General features: G+C 35.9%; 1 protein-coding gene across 1 annotated transcript in view; it reads right to left on the minus strand.

The window, feature by feature from the left end:
* Positions 1-12,368, minus strand: part of kl-2 (dynein heavy chain 2, axonemal kl-2) — a 373,042-nt gene that overhangs the window by 293,483 nt on the left and 67,191 nt on the right. Inside the window, exons 11-13 of the mRNA XM_083120771.1 lie at positions 11,381-11,546; positions 5,966-6,112; positions 3,376-3,590 (exon numbers count right to left, since the gene is read on the minus strand). Coding sequence (XP_082976897.1) covers positions 3,376-3,590; positions 5,966-6,112; positions 11,381-11,546 — 528 coding nt within the window. The remainder of the gene's footprint in view (positions 1-3,375; positions 3,591-5,965; positions 6,113-11,380; positions 11,547-12,368) is intronic.

Consider the following 12,368-nt stretch of genomic DNA (forward strand, 5'->3'; position numbering starts at 1 on the left):
ACAGGGGTCAGATCCTCACTTCAATTTGTCCTCATCTTGACATTTGAGGGAGTTTTAACCCTAAAACTGTTTTTTAGCTGAAACCAAAAAAAACACGTATTTCTTCCTTTGGGCCCGTTTATACACACACCTGCCAAGTATCATGGAAATCGGAGGGGGACACAGGGGTCAGATCCTCACTTCAATTTGTCCTCATCATGACATTTGAGGGGGTTTTGCCCCCTAAAACCGTTTTTTAGCTGAAACAAAAAAACACGTATTTCTTCCTTTGGGCCCGACTATACGCCTGCCAAGTTTCGTGGAAATCGGAGGGGGACACTTAGATAACCTCCCTTCTTAGTCTTACACTTTGTAATTATATATCACTGCATATATTATAATGTTTTATTTTAATTTGTAAAACTGTAACTGTAGAACAATTGTATAATTTTTTAATAACATTTCTATCTTGTTATATGTGTTAAAGGTTTCATCCTGGAATGGAATGTCTCACATTTATGTGTGTTTTCATTTCCAATACATTCGAATGAATACATATTCGTTTCAATGGCATTTACAAAATCACCTCTGACATTTTATGTTAAACAAGGAAGATTATTTCTGTGCACGAGTGTGTTAGCCGATGCGTAGCAAAGTATTTTAGGAACAACACTTGAAAAAAATATTTGTAGTACTAACTAATGAAAAATTTCTTCATAATCTACGATCATAATACCTTTTAAGGTGTGGTAATATTATAATGGGATTGAGATAGTTCCGGATCCGAATCGGATCCGGATCCAGATCCGAAACTTTCGGATCCGGATCCTGATCCGAAACTTTCAGACCCGGATCCGGAATTTTCGGATCCAGATCCGTAACTTTTGGATCCGGATCCAGATCCGAATGGATCCGGATTTTTCGGATCCGGATCCGTTTGGCCATCCCTAGTACATATATACATACATGTCGTATTCGTAAAAAGCAAGCAGTTGGTGACTAAAGAATAATATGTGATAGGTACTAAATGTTGCTTTCATGTACCGCTGGAAAGCATTGCTTGCTTTGTATTTAATTCAGCGTTAATTCGAGTTTTACTGCTTGTTGTGTAGAATTTCAAGAATATGTTCTTATATAGAGAAGAATATCAAAATAAACCATTAAAATCCATAGTTAGTCCTTCCCCAAATTAAAGAGCATCAATTTAAGTTTGATGATGTAACTGATCAATTCAACAAAAAAAAATTGTAAGTAGGGAGGAAGGTACGTAGATTGTGAAGCACAAAATATTAGAATAAAATTAAAACTTCGCGACATGAATTCTAACGTCAGTTTTGAGAAGGTTAATTAGTAGTAAATAATAATGTGTCTATTGAACAATTACCATTTTTATGAGTGGCATCTAACCTAGATTTTTGCATCGTCATTTTTCCTAGTCAATTATTGACCAATTGAGATTGTTGAACTTATATGGATATATGCTTGTGTTTTCGTAATAAATAACTTGTTATTGAAATTAAAACCGAGGAGTTAAATGAATTGTTCCTATGAAATGCAACATTCCTAATACAATATTTGTGTCTGGAAGAAATCGCCCAGATGAGAATAATGGTTCAGTTAGGTTAGTGTATGAGAAATATTGTGTGATTTATGTGATTGGTTATGATGGTTGTGCATTCTTTGGAGAAAGCGAGTTTTGGAGGGCATTGTGTTAATTGATTAATACTAAATAAATTAAATGATTTATTTGAGTTGATCACTTTGTCATTTGGCATTCACTGAATGTATGATTCTCTTTTGAGATTTGAAGTGATGCATAACAACGTGTCAGTGACTCTTGTAATTACTAGATTGGGATATTCTTGTAATCCACGGCCTCCAAAGCACAACTTCTCTTTCAACAAGATTTGACCCCCACTAGTACATTACAGTTGTCATGCAGCAAAATCACTCCAGAAGACAACAGGCTGGGCCGTTTGGCCTTGATTGCTGCTCAGACGATACTGCTGCCCGACCGCCTACTCATATCAAGTGTGACTATCTAGGGCCGGTTCATTATGCAGTAGGGGTTTCCTACCATACCTCCCGCTCTACCTCTACACAGGGTTGTCGGCACACACATACATAAATATAAACCAATACATCAACTGTTCCGTTTTCATTTGATCCACCCTCATATTAAAATTATTTCCAAACTACGTTTGGTAAGAAATTTTTAATATTCAATAAAGACGTTAGAACTTTTCTTTTAATTTACGCTTGTTACAAGTAAACTTATCTCTTGGGAGTACACATGCTCTGTTCCTTAGTAGATTTACCTGTCCCTCTAAATATTTGTTGTTCATGAAATTTACTTCATTATTAGGAATATGGCTTTCCATTAAAATTTAAACAGGATTATTCCTAGCAATACACTACACATCCACAACAGACATAGTTTACTAGAGTTATGCATTTGTCAATGTGTAAACTATGGATGATTATTACGGACTATCCACGCTAATAGAGCCTTCTTGTTCTTTATCTGTATATACTTAGATGTTGGAAGGGATTTTATTATACACTTGATCTATTGGAGTAATTATTATAAACTAGGGATGGGACCGATTAATCGGTACTCTATCGGTATCGGCCGATATAGGCATATCGGTGTATCGGTTTATCGGTAAAATTACAGATTATTTTACCAATCCATCGATAAATATCTGATAGTTTAGTGCAAAATTCTGCCATTTTTGTTGTAATTTTTATGGATAATCTCCATGCCCTACTTTTTTTAAAAAGTAAATGTCTAAATATGCAATTTCTCTTGCACTGCAGTCACTTTGAAACACATTTTTTAAGGAAGTCAATAAACCTTTCAGGTTCTTCCAGGACCATTTCTAATTTTATATCGGATCAGTAGAATATCGGTTATCGGTATCGGTAAATTTTATATCGGTACTTTATCGGTATCGGCCAAAATTTCATATCATCCCATCCCTATTATAAACACAATAGCAACAGCTTTTGTAGGATATATCCTACCTTAAGGACAAATATCCTTCTGAGGAGTAATGGTAATTTCCAACCTACTATATGCCACCCTATATTAGGAAACACCTTAGTACAATGAATTTAGAAAGATTTGCTGTTGATAATATCACCCTAACTTGCTTCTTGGCTCTCCATTTCCTACCACCATTTATTTTCCACCAAACAGGCTCTAATAACCCTCTTGCCTGATCAAGTTGTTGGCAATGCAAATAAAATGTTGCACCTGTTTATCAAATTGCATTTTACAGGTGTATTTAACATTGTTCCAACATATATGTTATTAACTGTTACCATCCAGATTAGTGGTTAAAAAGTAGCTGTTCCACAACATAAAGTATGTTGTAAATCTCATATAATTACTTGTCATGGTTTGCTTCTATCAACCCTGGTCTATTCGGACTTCTCCGGAGTATAGGCCTATCCAATCTTGCAGCAAGATTTAGGTCTAATTTTTGAAGCCAAGATTCATGATTTTTATCAGTGATTTCTTCTATCAATGCACAAATTTCATCACACTGCTGGAACACTTCCTTCATTAAAGGAGTTTCTGGCAGCCAAACAGCATCTATCATCAACTGTAAGCAAAGAAAATAAATGTTTTGATTAATTGATTTTACTTTGCATTTCTGCCAGTTTTGGCTAATCGTGAAGATGACAAAAAATGGTAATAGGTAAGATGAAATGCACAAAATGGAGGTTGACATTTGAGTGCCAAAAACTATGAGGTTTCTATAATGAGAATAGTAGGAAAGATAACAAGAGACACAATGAGAACAATAAAAAAAAAACAAAGGCAACACGAAAAAGTGCAAAATGGGGAAGAATAATATGGTATACACTTATAAGGATGGAAAAGGGCAAAGGAGGGAAAAACTATGGACAAGATGAGGGAGAACAAATTGTTGGAGTGGATAGAACACAAATAAGTGAAGAATGGGAAAAGTGCAAATGGAAAAGTGGTGCAGACAGGAAAAATGGAGTCCAGACTTGCACACTGACATCTCTGAATGATGGAAATGGCAGGGAAGGATGAAAATAATACAAAGGTACCTTGATTTTATGTTCCTGAATTTTACATTCTCCCACATTACACATTCAATCTTCAGTGTACTAAAAAAGATCATAAAATTTTCTAGAAATTTACATTTTCTATTTTTTTTATCTTGTTCACCTGAAACAAAATCGAGGTTCCACTGTATATAAAAGAAATGGAATATGATTTTTTTATGAAATAAAATTGACCAGTACCTGATATTCTAAAAATCCATAAAGAAAATGAATGGTTAATTAATTTCATTAATGAATTTCTGTAACCAGGTGACTGCAAAGGGTTATTTTCTTTAATCTTAAAAAAAGGAACTACAAAACCAGAATGTGCACTAAAATGTGTTGTCAGCATGATAAATAAATAGTAAAATGACTAATCTCTAGACACGTTTCTTCAACTAAGTTTCGAATTGTTTAATGCATCTGAGGTCTTCATCGGGTGCAGGAAAGCAATAAGTGTCACATATGGATTAAATTCAGTAAAAGGTTTAAAAACAGACTAAAACATTATAAAAACTACATCACCACCTTCATTTCACCTTCATTACCAGGGATTCTGCATGACAACACCTGGACTTAGATGGGCCTGTCTTGCTTTTCTTCTTCTTTTCTTCACCACTGCAAACATCTTATGGCATAACAAATCTTTTGCAATCTTCATGAACAAAATTACATGTTGGAATAGTGCTGTCTTTTTTTAATTATGAGGTTTTTTGATTGTATACATCTTAGTTGAAAGTACATGTCTAGACATTTTACTATTTACAACAGAGTATGTGAATTTGTATTTAAGTTTGAGTTAGTTTTAAGTCCACTCTTTTGCACAGATAGTTGAATCCGAACTACTGTGTGTATGCAATGGTTATCAAACCCAGGATATAAGGTGACGATCTTACCACTACACCATCATGGAGTCCAAGGTATGTGGATATCTTTATATTCAATAAAAAAAATAACAAAATGAAAGAATTCGGAACTAACACCCACATTATTTATAGAAAAATCAGATCAATACAATTATAATCAATTTTAGTGACAAAACACTATGACTAATGCAGCCAATACTGATTTAGTCTGTCCCATCCCTATCATAAAATAACATTATACAGTATTACAATATACAGGGTGATTCTAAAGGTAGGGTACAAACGAAAACCACAGATACCTCCCATGAAATAGAAACGAAAGTGCCCCTTCCATTTTGCCGAGAGATGCCTCCGTTAGGAGCTAGACAACGCCGAAAACGTGTGAAAATGAACTTCACACCGCTCTACAGCCAGTACCAGTGAAGATAGAAAGGCGGAACAAAAGAAGTCAAAAGGAACACCAAAGTCGCCCATCTGAAAAACACCAGGCGGCAGCTGCGCAACGCATGCACATGGGGTTCCACAAAGGAAATAGGGGTGTCCCGCAAGACAAGTGAAGGGAAAGGGTAGCGATCGACAATGGTAGGGACAAAAGAAGCGGAAACAAACACTATGACACTATGACACTATTTCCCGCTGTGCAATTGTTACTTCATGCTTCATTGCTTCTTTTGTCCCTACCGTTGTCGATCGCTACCCTTTCCCTTCACTTGTCTTGCGGGACACTCCTATTTCCTTTGTGGAACCCCATGCGCATGCATTGCGCAGCTGCCGTCTGGTGTTTTTCGGATGGGCGACTTTGGTGTTCCTTTTGACTTCTTTTGTTCCGCCTTTCTATCTTCACTGGTACTGGCTGTAGAGCGGTGTGAAGTTCATTTTCACACGTTTTCGGCGTTGTCTAGCTCCTAACGGAGGCATCTCTCGGCAAAGTGGAAGGGGCACTTTCGTCTCTATTTCATGGGAGGTATCTGTAGTTTTCATTTTTACCCTACCTTTAGAATCACCCTGTATAGATCTTTGATCTTAATTATTCTTACCTGTCTTTGTTGTAACAATTTATCTTTCTTTGCCTTACACCAATAAGAGTGCCCAGCATATCTAGGAAAGTCTTTTGGCATGAGTGGGCATAAACTGGTTACATCTTCCTTCACATACTGCACCAAATTACCAAATATCTTGTACAGCTGAAACAAAGGTTTTAATCAAAAAGCATTTCTAAGATTACATAAACATTGTTATTTAACATATGTATGTAGTCTCTCCAAAGTATTCTTAATCATTAGATTCAGAATAATTAACAGTAATATTCCACTAGGAGCGCTAGTATAGCTAGTTTGTTTGCTGCATGCACTGGGTTTAAGTTGCTGCAGCAGTGGGAGGCAAATGTGATGTGCTTGTCTATCTTCAGAACGTGTGGAAAGTGCATGATTGCATGTGTCTCTTTGATTTTTGTGTCAATCAGTGTGTGTGATGTTTGCCTGCATTTTATTATTTTTTTTAAACTTAAGGTGCTTTGCTAGTCTGGTAGTTGGTTGGGATTTTCTTGCATCAGATACGTGCTGTCATATGTGCTCATTGATGGTTCTGAATGATCTGCAATTGTAATGCAAATTGCACTCACATTGGGCATCACATACTGCTGGATTGTCAAGGAGTGAGATAAAATATTGTTTCTGTTTGTTACGAGCATTGCATATTTTGGTCACTGGTGTGTGTGCTAATTTGATGTCAAACTGTCTCAGGGTCTTGGCAAGGTGGTTGGATGTTACCTTATCACTATACATTACCTTACCACAATACCACATCCAACCGTCTTGCCAAGATCCTGACTGAAACAGTTTGACCTCAAACTAAAGCTAAAACCATGTAAGTAGTCCAGTCAAGGTCATGCCACCCACCTACAGTGTTGCCAATAAGCAACAATTTCAACTTTCAATAATAATTCTGAAAAAAAATGTTAGAAAATAGTACATAACATAAAGAATATTACGAAATATTTTTAAATTTAAATACTTTCTTGGCCATTCAGAAATATAAATAAAAACGTTTGTAATAAAACATTGAAATTAATTTTAAAAACCCAAACAGCATCTTTAGCGTGACATGTCAGCTATATTTTATGTTTTATTTTAACAAATTTTGCTTCGCATTGATCTTGCGTGATGCCAGTAACTTCCACCCAGCTTCATTTACTTACAGGAAGAACAAAATATATCCCGTAAGTAAGTAATTAATTTGGAACGAACAAGGCTTGTTCAAGGAAGGCCAATGGCATACTATATTTTGTATTACACTCCCAGAAAGTGGTTATAAAATGTAAACCAAAGACAAATGGACCAGCTGAATAAACAAAAGAGGAAACAATTCTTAACAACAATGCTGCCGAAAGAAAGACAGCAGTCGCTGTTATTTCTAGAAACAACCATTACTACATCAAAGCAAATGTAGCTTCATTTTCAAATTAAGATCAATTGCTTCTTTACTGTATGCAAAAATAGAGGTGTCACTTCAATACCTGACATTCTACGCTCAATATGACAAAAAGGAGTTAAGTTATAACATAATGTGGCACTGCAAGAGATAATAGTGCTTTTGCTTAAACATGGATTTTGAAAAGGGATGTGGAAGAAAATTAAAGGGGTGCACAAGAACCCCTTAGTGGCACCCCTGCTATGTAAGGAAATAAATGTGACTAAATATGCAGGAAACTTTAACAAGTAAAAAGGACAAATAGCATAAAAATCTACCAATGGACTTGCAAAGTTGATGTTCTTCCTTGCTTCTTCGTTACAGGCAAGATTTCTGAAAAACTTGTAAATGTTTCCAATGATTATCTTATTTTGTTTTTTAATGTCCATTCGGCAGGCACGCACACCACCACTACTTCCACCTGCTAATATACCACATGTAGGATGCTGTTCCTCAATGTCAATACAAAATAATCTAACACAGATTATTTTGCATCTACAAAAAGTGGTTATGCAAACCTTTAAGAAGAACATACATATCCTCAATTTCATTCATAATGAATACAAAACCAAATAACCCTTGCACAATACCCCAGCGAAGATGAAATCAACTGCATATGTACAACGTGTGAAGTGTCAACTAACTGTATTACTACAATTATCAACAATTTTATCAAACAACTGATATAAGATTCAATTCTTCCTACTTCATGATGCTATATGATTGCATCTGTTTCTAAAGAATGCAACAAGTTATAAGTATGTGCTAATGATGGCCCACATGTAAGAGCTAAAACAATGTTATCCACGGGGTTTGGTAATTGTATATAAATTGCTACTGACAAAAATTACTTAAAAATAAAAGTACTTGGTAAAGGTAAAGGTACCCCTGTGCACATGCCATGAAGGCATGAGAAGTGATGTGGAGATACAGCTCCACATATTTTTGATCTCGGCCATAGTTAGGATAATGTCCTCAGCATCTTATCCAGCAAATAAAAGTACTTAATATGTAATTATTATATAATTTACTCTTTAGCCAAGAGACATGAAATACTCAGGGCAAGATAGTGTTATGCCACACTTTTGCCAAAATTTGATTATTTACTTGGTAGATTCACTTAGTAGATACACTCTCTTCTGCTGTCATTCTTCATGATGAAAGTTGTGCAAATTACTCACAATTATAATATTAAAATATATTAAAAACTTACGTTTTGCGAGTATCTATACTGCTTCTGCTACGTTTCGGGATGCAACTGCTCCCTTCTTCAGGCTGTTCACTTTTAGGTTATACTCAATTCATAACCGCGTCGACCTTTTATTAGGTATAGGATATGGGATTGGTTAAGTGTGTGTGGTTAAACAGTACATACTTAACACCTATAACAGGTGTGTGTCCATTTTACCATGCTGTTTTCCTGATTAAAACTGCTCCTTGGAACGTTAAAACTTTAAAACTAAATAGCCACGGCCCGCGTGTGCTGCAATTGCAATACTTCAAGTTTTCCTCGTAGAGCGTGAGGCCGGGCGCCTCCCCTCTCCTTCCCCTCCAGTCTTTCCCCCCTCTCCCCCTCCTTTCCAGTTCACGCAAAGTCAAGTGAGAATTCCTCTTCCATTTGAGCTTGGCGTGCTACTTCCGGGGTTATGTTAAAACCTATTTTTACGTATTCCTTCCCATCCCACTTTTTGAACATTTTCCCCCATATCTCGTCGATATTCCCATCGTCTCTGTTTAATTTATTCTCTCTTCCCTTACAAATATATGACCCTTCATATACATTCCTTCTTATAGGTTTTTCTTCTTCCCTATGCACTTTCCGTTTGGCGATAATGTGGCCTTCGTCAAGGATATGTTCGGAAAGCCCCGTTTTGGGAACCCCCTCCCTTATATCTTTGTCATGCTCTCCCCACCGTACATTCATGCTTCTTCCTGTTTGACCCACATATTCCTTCCCGCATTGGCAAACTATTCCGTACACCCCCTTCATCCCTCCCTCATTTATTTCTTCCTCTTTTCCATCTTTCTTATACCCGGTGAAATGCTTTTCCAAAGTTTTTGGAGCTCGCATCCCACATCTTACACCATACCCTCTTACAAGTCTTTCAATTTTTTCTGATATTCCGGAAAAGTATGGAATGCCTACATATTTATATTCCCCCTCTTCGTCCCTAACTTCTTCTTCTTTTCCTTTATTGTCTTTCTTCTTTTTATTCCTTTCTAATTCTTTCCCGTATGTGACTTTAGATTTACCTAAATTCCCCTTTAACTCTTCTTCTCTGTACCCGTTCCTCTTTCCTATTTTCATTACCCATTCTATCTCTTTACACAAATCTGCTTGGTTGTTACATAATCTGTGAGCTCGTAAGAAGAAGTTTTGAAATACGTTATTCTTTGTTCTGTTGGCGTGGGCCGATTCTTTGTTGATGTATAGATCTCCTGATAATGCCTTATGATGAACCCCTGTGTAAATTTTCTTTCCTTCTAAACGAATTGCCAGGTCTAAGAAATTAATCTTACGGTCACCCATCTCCTCTTTAGTAAATTTTATTCTTTCCTCTTGCTCCCCTAATTTTACGAATAGTTTATCTACTTCCTCCTCCTCTCCAATGACAAGGATGTCGTCTACGTATCTGCCGTAAAACTTAATTCCCCTATTTATTAGGCTAAGTGCTATCTTTTCGATAAAATGCATAAATATACTGGAGACGATTCCTGAGACTGGGTTTCCCATTGCTAGCCCTTCTTTTTGAATGTACATTTTCCCGTTTCCCTAAAATAGTTAAACCCCGTACACAGGTTAAACCATCTAACATATTCCCATGCCTCGACGACATCTATACCCCTACTCCTACTCATACTATAAGAAGGAATGTATATGAAGGGTCATATATTTGCAAGGGAAGAGAGAATAAATTAAACAGAGACGATGGGAATATCGACGAGATATGGGGGAAAATGTTCAAAAAGTGGGATTTGAAGGAATACGTAAAAATAGGTTTTAACGTAACCCCGGAAGTAGCACGCCAAGCTCAAATGGAAGAGGAATTCTCACTTGACTTTGCGTGAACTGGAAAGGAGGGGGAGAGGGGGGAAATACTGGAGGGGAAGGAGAGGGGAGGCACCCGGCCTCACGCTCTACGAGGAAAACTTGAAGTATTGCAATTGCAGCACACGCGGGCCGTGGCTATTTAGTTTTAAAGTTTTAACGTTCCAAGGAGCAGTTTTAATCAGGAAAACAGCATGGTAAAATGGATGCACACCTGTTATAGGTGTTAAGTATGTACTGTTTAACCACACACACTTAACCAATCCCATATCCTATACCTAATAAAAGGTCGACGCGGTTATGAATTGAGTATAACCTAAAAGTGAACAGCCTGAAGAAGGGAGCAGTTGCGTCCCGAAATGTAGCAGAAGCAGTATAGATACTCGCAAAACGTAAGTTTTTAATATATTTTAATATTCTGCTGTCATTATTTTCTGAAAATGTTGATAGTTGTACCATAGTCATTTGAGTTTCTTCTTCCTCCTTATATTCAGGCATAAACATTTGGGCAAGACACTTTTTTATTCGAGAAGGCATTCTTAGAATGAAGTACAAAATATAGGTTTAGTACATTGGAAATTGTTCTTATTTTTCAACATATTCCCCTCTAATGCAAATCCAATTTATCCAAAGATTTTCCGAAGTCTTTATGTAAAGTAATTTTCAATAATGTTTACCTAATGAATATAAATTAGGGATGGACCAGTATGCAATTTTTGCCAATAACAAGGCGTGATAAAGAGTACCAATTCAATATAAAGCTGTAAATATTCCACAAATAACTTACATGGTTCACTAATCTCTTATTTATGTAAGTAACCATGTGACTGCTATATGTTTTAAAAATATCAGCAAATTTACAGACAAACCAATACATGTAGAATATTGACTAATTTATCCCATCTCTAATTTAAATACTAAAAGAAATATTTACCTTTACAAATTGTTTGTCAAACACAGATTTCAATGATGTTCTTCGAAGGTAAGTGTAGAAACCCAGCATTGTGTCTACTCCTGTTTTCACATTTTTTATTGGATAAAAAGCTGTTTCGACCAAATGTTCAACCATAATGTCCAAATTTCTCATATGATCTCGAAACCTGAAGACATAAAATATGTAATGTACAAAATTACAGGGCTTGAAATTAGCAAAGGGTCAAAATTATTGACTTAACTGACCAAAATATAAAATCCTCACCAAAACCTGACTAATTACTGACAAGTTTGATTACAGCCAAGCCTATATGTAGATTAGTATTTTAAAAATTAAACTGGAATTTCATTAAAAAAATAATGTGGCAATAAACCTGATAGCTTTATTTTACTGAATGCGAAGACAGGTTTTCATTATTGAGCTTCATCTTTTCATTCTGTACTAGAAATCAAGATTAATGCACTGTAAACAAAGGTGGCTTGGTAATATAATATGGTGAATAATGTAGCAGCACACAAACAAAGAAATTGTCCTCAAAATTGTAACATTACAATTTTTCAGCAAGTACAAGAAGTCAACACTCAATAAACATTTCCACAACTGAATTACTTTATCAATACAATAATAATTATTATAATGTGAGGAAATATTATAAATATATGTCTATAACCTTTATCAGACAGAGCCTCGTGCGTATGGATAGCCTCTCTAAAACGTGCTTATCAAAACTGACATGGTGTACAAAAAAAAAGTAATTATCGTACAAAGATGAAATTGTTCGTTGTTGTTTTTTTTTTAATGATTAGGCTGTCAGCAAAGGTGATGTATATACATTGCACCTCCCACTCATAAAAATTAGGGATGGGGCGATATGAAATTTTGGCCGATACCGATAAAGTACCAATATAAAATTTACCGATAAAGATAACCAATATTCTACCGATCCGATATAAAATTAGAAATGGTCCTTGAAGAACCTGAAAGGTTC

This window comes from Lepisma saccharinum, chromosome 4, assembly GCF_977018435.1.
Source record: "Lepisma saccharinum chromosome 4, izLepSacc3.1, whole genome shotgun sequence".
In the NCBI taxonomy this organism is placed as follows: Eukaryota; Metazoa; Arthropoda; class Insecta; order Zygentoma; family Lepismatidae; genus Lepisma; species Lepisma saccharinum.